The following is a 16,679-nucleotide window of genomic DNA, read 5'->3' as shown; positions in this document are numbered from 1 at the left end:
ATAATCGGTTGATCCCTACTACATACATTTTTAAAAACCTTTAAGGTTACCACTTTAGATTTTCAGAGGAGGTCTACTGCTAGAATTACTGCCCTCGATCTGATGTTCATGGTGATACCTCACATGCATGGTGCAATTGCGGTTTACATCTGACACGAGACCGATGCTTGCGTTTGCCTTTGCCCACGAGCATGGGGGGAGGACAGGAGAGCTTTCATTTTTTTATTATTATATATTTTGTTTTTTTATTTCATTTTTACACTGTCGATTTCATTTTTTTTTCATTTTTATTGTTATCACAGGGAATGTAAACATCCCCTATAATAGGAATAGGTAGTGAAAGGTACTCTTTTTTTAAAAAAAACTTGGGGTCTATTGGACTCTAGATCTCTCCTCTGCCCTTAAAGCATTTATCCACATCAACATTGGTGTGATAAGGTGCTTTCCAATTTCCCAATGGCGCTGTTTATATCCGGCAAAACCAAACTTATCAAATGCTGGTAGCTTCCAGTTTCTTAGGTGTGGTAGCGACAGAAACAGTCACCGATGCAGTGACAGGTTCGCCAGGACAGGAGGGACAAAAATAGCGGGTGTCACACCTATATCTGTGCTTGCTACAGACACAGCATCTTTTTTGGGGTGCTCTTTGGGTAGAGGTACCAGGGAGGACATCCAGAAAATATGTAGCCAACTCACTGCATCTTGATTGGGAAAATGGGCCACAGCACCTTCTGGATACAGAAGGGCTGTGATGATATGTTCCTGGAATTTTAGGAAGGATCCACTTCTTCCTGACGTTTTGCATAGTACAAAAAAAAAGCCAATTGGAATAAGTATACACAGACTTTTTTGTACCAGCGTCTAGCCTTATGGGCAACTAACTACGGCTCCATCATCTGGTCGTTGAACCATCCCTCCCATTTTGTAGTTGTAGTCGGGGACACAGAGGGGCTTCTCACCAACACCAGTCCCTGTTGTAGTTTAGACTGCAGTATTTGCTAGAATGGAGGACAGAATGAAAACATTCTGTTTGTCCTTCCACCTCACTGCAAGCAATTCATTGCACCTCAAGCAGGCTCTCTCCCCCTGTCTAAGTAGGGCATTTACAAGCCGTTGGGGAAAGCCTGGCCATTAGCGCAGTGCCACATGCTCCAATTCCTATTTGAAAGAGGCATCTAAAAAGTGGCACGCTTGTGTAGAAATTGTCCACGTATAAATGGTACCCCCTTCCAAATAAGTGTGACACCAAGTCCCAAACAATCTTGCCACTGCTCCCTATGTAGTCTGGGCAGTTGGGGGGGCTCCACTCTGCTATCTTTTCCCTCCTAAACCAGGAAACTACATGTATAGCCTGTCAGAGAGCTTATACATCTTGACCCCATATCTGGCACGCTTGCTGGGCAGAAACTGTTTGAAAGCAAGGCGGCCAGAAAACGTAATCAGGGACTCATGGACTGATCAACGTAGAGATCCGAATTTTGTGGAGCCGATCATGTTGGGCATATGATGAATTGGGTCAGTGGACTAATATGCCTGCAAATGACTCTTTTTAGTAATGCCCATGTTGAGGAATAGGCCCAGAAAGGTCTTAAATTCAGGAACCATGAGAGGTTTCCAGCCAAATTCTCTGGCAAGGGTCAAATTTGGGTTTGCAGCGATAAATTGATTAGCATACAAATTGCTTTGGTCCACAATAGATCTGTATAGATCTTCCGTGAAAAACAGCTCAAAAAAAATCAAGGGGAGTAAAATCCGTTGTTTCCACCTGGCCAGTGAATGGGGGAAGTATGGGCGCTGCAGAATCTGGATTTGCAAGCGCATCAGGAAGGACACAATGGGCTCTATGGGCCTGCATTCAAATTCTTGGTGGCTGCGGGCCACTACTTGTGCTAGCACCAGCTTGAACTGCACTTATGGGACTCGCCACATCACCAAGTGTTACTGCAGTGCTGGTTTGACTATGACCAGGATGTACTAGGCCGCTGGTGCTCGCCAGTTCACCAGAAGGTAGAGTGGCACTAGTACAGACACTCTGCTGCATATGAGAATCATGCGGCTGTTGCACCTCAGCAACCAAAGAATGGGGTCGGGTATACCTGACCTCAGCAGGGACCTCTACTCCCTCGTCGGAGCTATCTGCCAGGGTGCCGCTGCTCTATACAGGTTCGTATACTGAGCCTGATTCTGACAGTGAGTACTCCCATCGCTCTCATCTGTCATGCTTAGTATCCTGTAGGCCTCTTTACTAGTGTACCTTTCATTTTGGCCACTAAATTTACAGGTACCTAGTGTGACTCACAGATAAAAAAGCACCTGGTTGTCGAGAACTGTTTGAACCGCTAACAAAAAAAATATTAACTGCTACTGTCAGCAGAGACCAGGCCTGACTCTGCCAACGCTGCGGTTTTGTGTGCTGTGTATTGGAAGTGAGAGTAATCTATTACTACTGCACTTGTTTGGGTGGGCTGTGCGGAGGGGCTAAACCCAGGTGCTGGCAGGTGTCAGGGCTGATCCTGCTTATGCTGCATTTTTGGAAACACTATACTATTGGGGAGGCTAATATAGGTCTGATCATATCAAAGATACTGATCCATTCAGACATTATACTAGTAATGGAGGTATATGGTGTGTAAGTGTGTTAATGTTACTGGCAATCAAAGTGCTAAAATCTGACCCTGTCTGGGATTGACGCTGACGCTGACACTAACTGGTGTCACCCGTGACACTAATACAGTGATCATAAAAAAAGATCTGTATGCTTTACTAATGACACTGTGACAGGGAGTGAAAGGGTTAACTGGGGGGGCATCAGGGGGTTAAAACTTTATTAGGGAATATGTGGCAAGACCCTGACGCTATACTAAGACTGACTGATGCTTACTAGAGTCACCAATGACACTAATACAGTGATCAGAAAAACAATCTGTACACTGTTCTAATGAAATTTTGACAGGGAGTGAAAGGGTTAACTGGGGGTGATCAAGGGGTTAAACCCTTATTAGGGAATATATGGCGGGTACCCTAAACCTATGCGGGACTGATGCTAACTACCGCTAACTGCGGCTGATGCTAACTGGCATCATCAGTGACACCAACACAGTGATCAGTAAATTATCTGTACATTATATATAGTAAAACTGTGACAGGCAATGAAAGGGTTAACTGGGGTGTGTGAAAAACTGAATTTTTGTAAAATCTTACCGTAAAATTCCTTTCTCTGAGTCCTCTGACAGTCGCCGCCCACTCATACAGTCTTCACCAATGGATATTGACCTCTTATCCACAGGAGCAAGCTAGGCATAAGACTTGTTAAAAACAAAGCAATTTACATAGACACACCTGTAGGGGGCTGTCCCACTGATCCAATATCCCCCTGCTATCAGCCTTCCCAAGTCAGTTTGGTAGCAAGCAGTTAAAGTCCAAAAAACCCCAAAAGAGGGACGGGGGCGGCGACTGTCAGAGGACTCAGAGAAAGGAATTTTACAGTAAGATTTTACAGAAATTCAGTTTTCTCTTACGTCCTCTGACAGTCGCCGCCCACTCATACAGTCTTCACCAATGGGATGTCCCAAAGCAGTGTAGACATGAGGGGTGGGAAGCGCAACCATCACAAAGGCAACGCAGCACCCAGGTCAGAGAAAGGAACCTTATCTGAACAGAAAGGTAAACCCTCTGGGCAACCGAAAAGCTCAACTGGAGCAACAACCCAGGAAAGCCAATAACCAAGGGGAAAACAACCCCAACAGACAGGGACCGGCAAAGCCAGGGCCCCCTCAAGGTACTGCCGCACACAGAACTTTGCGGCCAAAGGAGGCATCTGCTGATGCCAAAACATCAAGTTTGTAAAATTTGGAGAAGGTTTGCACGGGCGACCAAGTCGCAGCCTTGCACACCTGGGCCACCGAAGCCTGATGCCGGAAGGCCCATGACGCACTCACCACTCTGGTAGAGTGCGCCTTGACAGGGAAGGGCGGAACCCGTTCCTTAAGCGAATAGGCCTGTACAATCGTCTGTCTGATCCATCTTGAAATGGTTGCCGTAGACGCAGCCGTACCCTTTCTGAGGTCCCTCAGGAAGGACAAAAAGAGAATCCGACTTCCTAAAGGATTCAGTGGACGACAGGTAAACCCTGATCGCCCGGACAACATCCAAGGAATGCAAGGAAAACTCCTTAGGATGCTTGGGATTCGCACACAGCGAAGGTAAGACAATATTCCTCGTTAAGGTGAAAATCAGAAACCACCTTAGGAAGGAAAGATTGGTAAGGTCGCAAGACCACCCTATCCCTATGAACCACCAGGTAAGGGGAGTGGCAGGACCGGGCCGCCAACTCCGACACTCTGCGGGCAGATGTGATCACCACCAGAAAGGCAATCTTTCGTGACAGCAGAGGCAGAGAAATTTCCCTGATGTTTTCAAAGGGAGGACGTTGCAAAATGGACAGAACCAAGTTCAGGTCTCAAGGAGGTAAAGGTGCTCTCCGAGGAGGAGCCAAATGACGCACACCTTGAATAAAGGTGCATATCAAAGAATTTGACGCCAAGGGGCGCTGAAAAAGGATTGCCAGTGCAGATAACTGGCCCTTAATCGTGGTCAACGCAAGGCGCTGGTCCACACCAGATTGCAGGAAGGCTAACCCCCTCGCCACTGAAAACGAGCGAGGATCAATGCCCCTGGATTCACACGAGGCAAAATAAGCCTTCCAGGTACGGTAATAAATCTTACCGGATGAGGCCTTCCTAGCCGTGAGCAGGGTAGGAATGACCGCCGACGAGAGACCCCGATCTCTCAAGACCTGGCTTTCAACAGCCACGCCGTTAAAGCCAGCGACTGTAAAGCAGGATGGAAGATCGGCCCCTGAGACAGCGGATTGTCCCGTAACGGGAGCCGCCACGGAGGCTCGACGACCAGTTGTACAATGTCCACGTACCAAGACCGGCACGGCCAGTCTGGGGCCACCAGAATCACCAACTTCGGTTCCGAGACCAACCTGCGAAGGAACCTGGACAACAACTGAATCGGAGGGAAGGCATAAATCAGGCGATACTGATTCCAAGGCACCACCAGCGCATCCGAGGCGACTGCCAGAGGATCGCGCGTTCTTGCCACGAACCTTCCCACCTTGTTTAGCCGAGATGCGAACAGATCGACATCCAGGGTTCCCCATCTCGCACAAAGCATCTGAAACACCTCCGGGTGTAGGGACTATTCTCCCTGGTCCAGGGTCTGGCGGCTCAGATAATCGGCCTGCCAATTCTCCACACCCAGAATGTGAACTGCCGAAATCGCCGGGACGTGTGTCTCGGCCCAAGACAGAATTTTGGTCACTTCCTGGGCCGCCCGGGCACTCCTGGTGCTCCCTTGGTGATTGATGTAAGCCACCGCAGTGGCGTTGTCTTTCTGGACCCGCACAGGGCGGCCCCGAAGATGATCTGACCAACAGAGCAAGCACAGTCTGATCGCTCGCAATTCCAATATGTTTATCGACAGGGAGGATTCCTCCTCCAACCAAGTGCCCGAGGCAGACAGAATGCCCAGAACGCCACCCCAGCCTGACAGGCTGGCTTCCGTGGTGATCACCGTCCCCTCAGTCAGAGCCAGGGACAGGAGCCACCAGAGAAGATCCTCTCTGACTTGGCGACTCAGAGATATCCTCCTTTCCAAGGATTGAGGAGGCCTGTCCCACCTGGCCAAGATCTCCGCTTGAAGAGATCGCATGTGGAACTGTGCAAACGGTATTGCCTCGAAGGCTGACACCATCAACCCCAGGGACCGCATGCAGACCCTGAGTGACGAGGAATCCTTGTCCCGGAGGGACCTGACCTCGTCCTGTAGAGTCCGGAGCTTGTCCTCCGGCAGAAAAACCATTCCCAGATAAGGGAGACGAACAGAAGGGGACAAGGTCGACTTCTGAACGTCGCTGGTCTACCCGAACTCCTGGAGCGTCTGAACGGTAACTGACAGATCGCGTAAGAGACTCGGGCTGGCACTCGATCTTAGCAGGAGATCGAGATCGTCCAGATATCCCAAGACCGCAATCCCCTGCGCCCGCAACAGGGCCAGAACAGGAGCCAGCACTTTGGTAAACACCCATGGAGCCGAAGCGAGACCGAAAGGTAACGCCACAAACTGATAGTGATCCTCCGCGATTGCGAATCGGAGGAACCTCTGACGATCCTCGAATATGGGGATGTGTAAATACGCATCCTTGAGATCAATGGAAGCCAGGAAATCTCCCGGGCTTAAGGAGGCCACCACCGAACGGAGGTATTCCATGCGGGACTTTTGAACCCGCACAAAGCGGTTCAGAGCTTTCAAGTCCAGAATCGGACGTACCTTGCCCTCCTTTCTGGGCACAGTGAACAGATTCGAGTAAAACCCCCGAAACCTGTCCCGATGAGGCACCGGAATGACCACCCCCTGGGCGAGGAGATCCTGAACCGCCTGATAAAGATCGTGTAACCGATCGGGGGTCAAATGAAGATTTGAGGGAAAGAATCTGTCCGCTGGACGCGAAAGGAATTAGATCTTGTATCCTGATCGAATGATTTACTGAACCCACCTGTCCGGAATCCGGAGCAGCCAAGGTTCTGGGAAACCGCGCAGACCTCCTGAACACCGGAGAATCCTCCGTCGGTATGAGAGTAGCCTTGTTTAACCTGGACACCGTGTGATCCACTTTAGGGGACACGGTCCATTGTGAATCCGTAGGAGACGCGAAAGGGTAACAGAATTAAAACCATTTTGGTACCACAAAAGGGCGCTTTAAATTACGTCATTGTTCGTTCACCGTTTCGTGAAACTCAGCGGGACAAGGAAACACCTGTGCCGCTTTCCGGGTTCTGCGAGTCCCAAAGGAACACTGCTTACCCGGTGGGTTGGGCTCATCCTCTAAATGTAGTGTCTCTTTAACAGAAGCAATAAGCGCAGACACAGCAGCGAGTTCTTTTGCCGCTTCAGGGGAAGGATCATCCTCATCCTCCTCCTCCACCTCCACTCCTCAGGGGGTGAACTGTCCAGGGCAACCATATCAGACTCAGAATCAGAGGATAATGAAATCCTAGCCCTTTTTCTAGAACCTCGCTCTGACATCAATAAATCCACCTTGGGCGCTAAAGTCGCAAGTGCAGCAGCAAGAGAAGGTGAAGATTCAGGAGTACCTGAATCATTCACCAAGGCTGGGGGGTAATTGCAGTCCTGGGACTCCATGAGAAAAATACTATGGCGCTGGCCCTTTAAGACGCGATCGCGGCGACCCACTGCAATGCACCGCAATAAGGATTACACTAAGGTACCCCCCTGAGATGGAAAAAGTACTGAAAGAATATTCCCCAAAACCAGCAAAAAGAACCCCCAGAAGTGTTACCACGCTGCTGAAACGATCACTGCATACAGGAAAGGAAGTGATGTCACACTCTAGAGGCTGAACAGGATCTAGGCTAAGAGAAAATGGTTGCCAATGCATCTGAATGGGAGGCTCCGGGAAAATGGCCGCCGACCATGTGTAAAAAAACACCTTGCCACACACAAGATGGTGCCCGAAGGCGCCAAAAACACTACAGAGAGCTGCAGAAAGTGCCCACAGTGAGGCCAGAGCAGCTGCCCATACCCAAAATGGCGGACCCGCGGTTTTTGTCTGTACCCACAAACACAATGATAAAGTGGACAGGGAAAGGGACTCCCACAGACCCCCCCCCCCACGGCGATACATGCGCCAAGAGGCCCCCGCAGGGACCGGGAGGGATGCGAGCCCCGGACACAGACATGAGGGGAGAGCACAGACATCAGCAGACTGTCATCCCCAAACAGAGGCCCCACGCAGAAGTTACTTACCGCTCCATATGGCGTGGGCGCCTCGATATCGCGGGAATCCCTGACCCCAGATGGCGGGGTGGGGGGGCGTCAGCTGAAATAGGATGCTTTGCACGGTCAAAACCGCATGTTGAGGCATCCCGGCGAGGTAGCCACCTCGCTGGCTTTTGCCCTGAGGGCAGGTTGTTTCCTAGGCCAGGGCGCGCGCATAGCCCGCTAAACGCTCGATGGCGGGCTGGGATTCCATAAGATCCTCTGTCCTGGAGTACCAGGACGACCAGTCCGATTCCCAGCTCCGCAAACGCTGTAGTCTTCCGGAGATCCGACTAACTAAGCGCAGAACAAATAAAAAGCTAGTAGTGCAAAGAAAACACATTTGCAGAAAATAAAAGTAATAAAACAGAAGAAAGGCTGAGACATGTAGCCCCAGCACAGGGATAGCCCATCTTATTCCTAACTAGGCAGAAGACAAACTGAGTTGGGAAGGCTGATAGCAGGGGGGGTATTGGACCAGTGGGACAGCCCCCCTACAGGTGTGTCTATGTAAATTGCTTTGTTTTTAACAAGTTTTTAACAAGTCTTATGCCTAGCTTGCTCCTGTGGATAAAAGGTCAATACCCATTGGTGAAGACTGTATGAGCGGGCGGCGACTGTCAGAGGACATAAGAGAAAATGTGCCTATGTGTACTAGTGTCAGTGTAGTGCTTGTGTTCTTCCATTGGTGAGAACCGATCAGCAGGTCCAGGCCATAAATCATTGGCCTGAACCAGATGACTGATCGGTACCCTACTCGCAGGCGCAAATAACACACCTGTATGTGATTTTGCGCAGCCGGGCCATCCTGCTGCAGTAAATGTACGTGGGGTGGTCCAGGAACTGGTTAAGTAAAACAGTAAGTTGTATTACAAATACCATTACATTCTCTTACTCGTGAATTAGGTGAGTTTATTCACGATAAAAGTCTATAATCCTTCAATGGCTGTCCAGGTAACAAGTTAAAACTGACTTCAATACAGCACAACTAGAATGTTACTAACAATGTGCCCTTGCAAATTAAATTTTTATATTTACCACTTGAAGACCAGGCCTATTTCTGACATTTGTTGCTTACAAGTTAAAATCAATATTTTTTGCTAGAAAATGACTTAGAACCCCCAAACGTTGAAAAATGGTGGTCGTTGCAATATATTTTATGTCATGCTGTATTTGTGTTGCGGTCTTTTAAACACAATTTTTTTGGGAAAAAATACACTTCAATGAATTTAAAAAAAAAATTACAGTAAAGTTAGCCCAACTTTTCTGTATATTGTGAAAGATGATGTTATGCCGAGTAAATAGATACCCAACATGTCACGCTCTAAAACTGCGCACACTCGTGGAATGGTGAGAAACTGCAGTACTCAAAAATCTCAATAGGCGACACGTTTAAAAAAAATGTTAATGGTTGCCTGTTTAGAGTTACAGAGGAGGTCTTGCACTAGAATTATTGCTCCTGGCAATACCTCACATGTGTGGTTTGAACCCGGTTTACACTTGTGGGCTCGACTTACAGTATCTCACAAAAGTTAGTACACCCCCACATTTTTGTAAATATTTTATTATATCTTTTCATGTGACAACACTAAAGAAATGACACTTTGCTACGATGTAAAGTAGTGAGTATAATGTACAGCTTGTATAACAATGTAAATTTGCTGTCCCCTCAAAATAGCTCAACACACAGCCATTAATGTCTAAACAGCTGGCAACAAATGTGAGTACACCCCTAAGTGGAAATGTCCAAATTAGACTCAAAGTGTCAATATTTTGTGTGGTCACCATTATTTTCCAGCACTGCCTTAACCCTCGTGGGCATGGAGTTCACCAGAGCTTCACAGGTTGCCACTGGAGGCCTCTTCCTCTCCTCCATGACGACATCACGGAGCTGGTGGATGTTGGAGACCTTGCGCTCCTCCACCTTTCATTTCAGGATGCCCCACGGATGGTCAATAGGGTTTAGGTCTGAAGACATGCTTGGCCAGTCCATCACCTTTACCCTCAGCTTCTTTAGCAAGGCAGTGGAGGTGTGTTTAGGGTCATTATCATGTTGGGAATCATGCTCTGCTTCAGTATGTCACAGTACATGTTGGCATTCGTGGTACCCTCAATGAACTCTAGCTCCCCTGTGCCAGCAGCACTCAAACAGCCCCAGACCTTGACACTCCCACTACCATGCTTGACTGTAGGCAAGACACACTTGTATTTGTACTCCTCACCTGGTTGCCGCCACACACGCTTGACACCATCTTAACTAAATACGTTTATCTTGGACTCATCAGATCACAGGACATGGTTCCAGTAACCCCTGTCCTTAGTCTGCTTATCTTCAGCAAACTGTTTGTGGGCTTTCTTGTGCATTATCTTTAGAAGAGGATCCTTCTGGGATGAAACACCAATGCACACCAATTTGATGCAGTGCGCGGCGTATGGTCTGAGCACTGACAGGCTGACCCCCCACCCCTTCAACCTCTGCAGTAATGCTGGCAGCACTCATACCTCTATTTCCCAAAGACAACCTCTGGATATGATGCTGAGCACGTGCACCTGCTGTATGGTCTTGGCCACCGTGCTGCAGCTCAGTTTAAGGGTCTTGGCAATCTTCTTATAGACTAGGCCATCTTTATGTAGAGCAAGAATCCTTTTTTTTTTTCAGATATTTAGAGAGTTCTTTCCCATGAGGTGCCATGTTGAACTTCCATTGTCCAGTATGAGAGAGTGAAAGCGATAACACCAAATTTAACACACCTGCTCCCCATTTACAACTGAGACCTTGTAACAATAATGAGTCACATGACACCAGTGAGGGAAAATGGCTAATTGGGCCCAATTTGGACATTTTGACTTAGGGGTGTATTCACTTTTGTTGCCAGCGGTTTAGTCATTAATGGCTGTGTGTTGAGTTATTTTGAGGGGACAGCAAATTTACACTGTTATACAAGCTATAAACTCACTACTTTACATTGTTACATGAAAAGATATAATAAAATATTTTCAAAAATGTGAGGGGGTATACTCAGTTTTGTGAGATACTGTACCTATGTGTTTTTTTTTTTGGAAGTGAGAGGTAATCCCTGCAAATTAAGGGAATCCAATGGAGCCTCCCTCCTCATTACTTTTCTGGGAACAATCCATAATATGGGATTTCCTTCTTTCACTGATAATGGTTAACAGGACAAAAAGAGAGAGTGAATCTCCCTAATGAGGGCACAGACAGCCATAAAAACTTAATAAGCCTTCTAATCCTTCTCCACTCTATCCAAAACTAAAAAAGTGTTGCCTTTTGTTATACTTTAATGTTCCTTAAAAAAGTCCCTCATAAGCATGAGATTGTCCTGGGCAGGTTTGGTTCCAGAGAAATAAACACTATTCAGCAGGCTAAACTATGCATCTTTAGATAGAATGTTACTATGCAATGAAGCGGCAATAACATATTTTATATACAGACTAGGTAATTGCAGTACCTGTTCACAATAGAATACACAATTTTTTTTTTTTTTTTAGGTCCCTTTCACACGAAGAGCCTGATCAGATCCGCCTCTCAGTTCTTTGGGCAGACCCATTTAGACAGTCCATTCACATTCACCCCTATGATCTGGCAAGTGTAAACAGACCTATATCCACTTACGTCCGTCTATCTCCGGTCTGATCCAGTCTGCTAAAACAAAAATAAAAGGGGATCCATCCTTCGTCTAGGCAGATTGGATAGGAGAGCAGGGTGTAAGCGAACAGCGGAAGTCCGTTTACTCCAGGTTGCCCATACAGCAGAGCGGGCGCAATCCTCAGTTTTTGCAGAGTGGAAACAGATGACTCACCTGCCTGCTCTGCTCTGATCAGCAGGGGATAAGTGGACAAATCCCCTGCTGATTTAAACGGAGTTTGCCCCGTGTGAAAGGGGGCAACATAAAGTTAGCAACCTCTGTAATTATTGGCTTACTTTTTATCATACTGATATCATTGGCACCATCCCCTATGGCCAGAGTAACGGCTTTTTTATACTTTTTCACTAGTTCCACCACTTGTGCTTTTTGAAGAGGAGTGACTCTGCAGCAGATCACGGTCTTGCACATACATGCAATCTCCAGGAAATCTTTCTCCATGTCTGCTTCTAAGGCGTGTGCCTGTAGTAAAAAGAAGTATCCTTTAATATTATGTTCTTAATGGTAAATCAAAACTAATCTTTTTTACAATGAGTAACAAAACAATAACAACAGTTTTGAACAATTGTAAGGGAGGCAATATCATTACTGCCTAAATGCAGGAGGTATTTATATTTCACTAGTTAATGTTACCAAGCAAATCATTTCTCTAGTTTGACCTGTAGACATTCAGCTCATCAAGTTTATGTTCCAAGAACACCTACAGCCATTGCATTTAATCAATTCAGTTTTATAAAATAGACCCTACAGATAAACTATCACAACCACTCCAGGAGTTTGTATATACACCAGAATCAACCCTCTTCTGTGAGATGATCAGCACTAAAGTCCATACAACTTTTAAAGCTGAACTCCAAAAATTATCTTTATTTCCAATTTATTTTACTATTGCTTGGCAGGATATAGTTAGCAGTATTTTATGTCTGGAGTAATGATGAGTTCGGGCATCCTCCAAACTCATTTCAAGCCAAACACTTGTATCCTGTTTTTTACTCAAGGAATTACTCTGCCCACAGCCCATTAAAGTAAAGAGTACAAGTCTGGAGTTCAGCTAGAGAGCTAGCTTGAGTTTGGATACAAGGTATTATTTGGTTGGAAGAGGTGGCGAGAAGAGGCAGATAATGTCACAATCTATCCTCCTCCAAATTTCCCAGGAGCATATGATCAACATAAGAAACAATTTTTGCAATTCCTAATCCTAGCAAAACACAAAAATAACATGATTTCACCATGAAAAAACAATTACGATATCCAAAAGAGGACTTGTTTTACCATCAGTGACAATTTTGGAGAGAATGCCATCTACTGCTTTGTATGTATCCAGCAATGATCACCGCAGGTAATAGCGGACTGTGCAGTCAGCTATGGATAGCTGTGGCCACTGGCAACCTATCATTATAATGAATTGGACTGGGGGCCGCACCTAGCTGCCCAGACAGGATCAAAAGATTCCTGCCGCTGTAATTTGCACTGCCCTTAATTGCAGGTGTAAATGTAGCCTAAAGGTGATACCTCTAGTAACCTGACTGCTCTGCAATGAAGGTATTCTGGTAACAATGTTCTTTAATAATATTACATCTCTTATGACATTGCACCCTTGGCATGTCTTTTAATGCTCCATCATGGTAACACAGCATGTTTGGCAATGTAACTTACCAATACCTAACACAGTACCTTTGGTAACACAGCAATTCTAGCACTTAATATTGCACCTTTGCTGCACAAGTGCAAATTTTCACAATTATCAATCTAGTAACAATGCAGATCTGGTAATACAGAACTCTTTAATGTTGCCTAACTGGTAACCAAGCAGTTCCTATAACTGCACCTCTAACAATGAGCATCTAACACACCTGCAACATCTTCTAAAGAAGCACACTGGTAGAAAGCATTATTATGTTACATCTCTTGAAAAACACATCTCTGCTCCCCAATATCTAAAACTTTACTCACATTGTATCTCTGGTAGTGTAGATATCTAGTCATGGAGGCTCTGCTTACAGGTCATCCTATGATGATTTTTCTTTTGTAATAACATGGCACCTCAGATAACTATTCACATCTGGTGACAGAGCATCTATATTAATGCCGAACTTAACTGAGCACCAGAAACTAAAAAAATGGATTTTTGACTTACCGTAAAATCCTTTTCTCTGAAGTTCTTCGACGGACACAGCTCCAAATCTTCTTGACCCTTGTGTTTATGCTGCCCCCTACAGGAGTAGGAAACTAGGTGGAAAAAAGATTGACTACGCCTATAGGGCAGTCCCAGGGGGTATACTCTCACTTACTGCTATGGATCTTCAGTTTTGTAACAAGCAGTGTCAGAAGAAAAAAAACCCAACTCAAGAAAGGGGCGGGTTCTGTGTCCGTCAATGAACATCAGAGAAAAGGATTTTACGGTAAGACAAAAATCCAGTATTCTCTTTCGTTCATTGACGGGCACAGCTCCAGATCTCCTTGAGCCTTGGGACGTCCCAAAGCACTGTCAACATGAGGGGTGGGAAGAACAACACACTTCCCAAAGGCTAAACATTGCCAGCCAGGTACAACAGGAGCTCATCGGACATAAAAACACCCTCAAAGAGGACTAATCCTCTCCAACAGCGGCACGCAGAACCTTGCGGACAAAAGAAGCATCCACAGATGCCAACACATTCACCTTATAACATTTTGTGAAAGTGTGCACGGACAACCAGATGGCCGCCTTGCAAACCTGCACTACCGAAGCCTGATGACAGAAGGCCCAAGAAGCACTAAGCGCCTTTGTAGAATGCGCCTTAACAGGGGAAGGAGGATCTTGACCCTTAATAAAATAGGCCTGCACCACCGTCTGTCTAATCCATCTAGAAATGGTCTTGGCAGACGCGGCCAGCCACTTACGGGGTCCATCCCATAAGGACAAAAAGAGAATCCAATTTTCGAAATGACTCAGTCGCCGCCAAGTACACCCTGATTGCCCGAACCACATCCAAAGAATGTAAGGCAATCTCTTTAGGATGCTTAGGCTTAGGACACAAGGAAGGCAACACAATATCTTCATTTAAATGGAAATCAGAGACGACTTTAGGAATGACTGGCAGGGACGAAGCACCACTTTGTGTCTGTGAACCACCAGATAAGATGAACGACAAGAAAAGGCAGCCAACCCAGACACTCTGCACGCAGAAGTAATAGCCACCAAGAAGGCTACCTTCTGTGACAGAGTAAGCAGAGAAACCTCACAAATATTTTCAAAAGCGGTTTCTGAAGAACCGACAGCACCAAATTGAGGTCCCACGGAGGTAACGGAGATCTCATCTGTGGAGTCGGCCAGAGGATCCTGAGATCTTGCTACAAACCTCTGCACCTTCCTTTTGAGACGAGAGGCCAACAAGTCCACATCCACACCTGAGACACAGTCGATGAAACACCTCTTGTTGGAGAGACCATTCTCCCTGATCCGACTGAAGCAGTCCGCCTGCCAATTTTTTTACCCCTGAAATATGCACAGCAGAGATGGCTGGAACTAACTATTCTGCCCACCTTAGAATGCCAGCTACTTCCCAGGCTGCTAGGACACTTTTGATGCCCCCTTGATGATTGACATATGCCACGGCTGTGGCATTGTCCGATTGACTCCCTACCAGGCACTCCTGCAGACGAACCGTCCATTGGGTCAGGCACAGCCTGATCGCCTGAATTTCTAGGATATTGATCGGCAGGCTGGACTCCTTCAGAGACCAAACCCCCTGAGCACAATCCCTGCCCAAGACACCTCTTCACCCGGATAGGTTGGCATCCATGGTGACCACCGTCTAGTACAGGGGGAGAAATTATTTTCCCTGTCAGATCGCCAGAGAGCGGAGCCACCAGATCAGGGATCCCCTCGTACCTCGGCTCAACAGGATCAGATTGTCTAGAGACTGTGGGTTCTCGTTCCACTTGGCAAGAATCCCCTTTTGCAAAGATCTGGTATGGAACTGAGCAAACCGAACCGCCTCAAAAAGGTGTAGACCATCAAGCCCAGCACTTGCATACAAGTCATAAATTAGAGATGACCGCCGGCTGGACAACAGAAGCCATATCGCATCCTGCAACTTCTGGAGTTTCACCTCCAGAAGAAACACCCGGGCTGAGGCTGTGTCCAGGGTCAGGCCCAGATAGTCCAACTTGGTGGACGGGACCAGAACAGATTTTTGGAAATTCAGATTACATCCAAACTCTTGCAGAGTTCGCACTGAAATGTCCAGACTGTCTTTTAAGGCATGCAGAGACTCTGCTCGCAGAAGGAGGTCCAAATACCCCAGTACCCCAACCCCCTTCTGCCTTTGCAATGCTAACTCCGGGGCCAAAACTTTTGTGAACATCCAAGGAGCAGAGGCCAGACCAAAGGGTAACATCAAGAAATGATAGTGCTCCTTGCCCACGGCAAAGCAAAGGAAATGCTGATGCCCGACATATATAGGGATATGAAGGTAAGCGTCGTTGATATCATACATAGTTACATAGTAGGTGAGGTTGAATAAAGACAATAGTCCACCCAGTTCAACCTGTGTAGTTGTGAGTGGACCTATTCATTTCTTATACCCCTGAATGTTTAGATCCTTGAGATGTACGTCCAAGAATCTTTTAAAAGTAGGCATACTCTCTCCGGAGTTACTTCCATTTGTGGCAGGAATTCCACAGTCTTGTAGCCCTTACAGTAAAGAACCCCCTGCGTGTCCTGAGGTTAAATCTCTTCTCCTCTAAATGCATTGTATGGCCTTGTGTCCTCATGCATTCCTTACGACTGAATAGTTTTTCTTCTATGCTTTGATCACCATTGAGGTATTTGTAAATCGCTATCATGTCCCCTCTCAGACGTCTCTTCTCCAGGGAGAATAAATCTAGTGCTTCTAAATGCTCTTCGTAATTAATTGCATATCGATGGAGGCCAGGAAATCCCCCTGATGAAGGGATGCCACTACAGAGCGAATGGACTCCATTCGAAATTTCTAAACCTGGACAAAGCGGTTCAAGGCCTTGAGGTCCAGAATTTGACAGACCTTGCCTTCCTTCCTGGGAACAGTAAATAGGTTTGAATAAAACCCCTGAAAGCGTTTCGATTCCGGAACTGGTACAATGACTCCTTGTGAAAGCAGATCCTGTACCGCCCCAAGAAGACCTCGTAGACAATCTGGGGCCAAACGC

At 46.6% G+C, this 16,679-nt stretch overlaps 1 protein-coding gene across 2 annotated transcripts in view; it reads right to left on the bottom strand.

Moving 5' to 3' along the window:
- The window catches only part of ATP8B4 (ATPase phospholipid transporting 8B4 (putative)), a 648,069-nt gene that overhangs the window by 32,572 nt on the left and 598,818 nt on the right, over positions 1-16,679 (bottom strand). For both annotated transcript variants that reach the window (XM_082254031.1, XM_082254032.1), the window contains exon 23: positions 11,786-11,969. In XM_082254031.1, the coding sequence (XP_082110157.1) occupies positions 11,786-11,969 (184 nt within the window). The remainder of the gene's footprint in view (positions 1-11,785; positions 11,970-16,679) is intronic.

Source organism: Pelophylax lessonae (assembly GCF_965119305.1).
Source record: "Pelophylax lessonae genome assembly, chromosome: 4".
Lineage (NCBI taxonomy): Eukaryota > Metazoa > Chordata > Amphibia > Anura > Ranidae > Pelophylax > Pelophylax lessonae.
The sequence above is the reverse complement of the archived record's forward strand: the minus strand, read 5'-3'. Positions and strand labels throughout refer to the sequence as shown.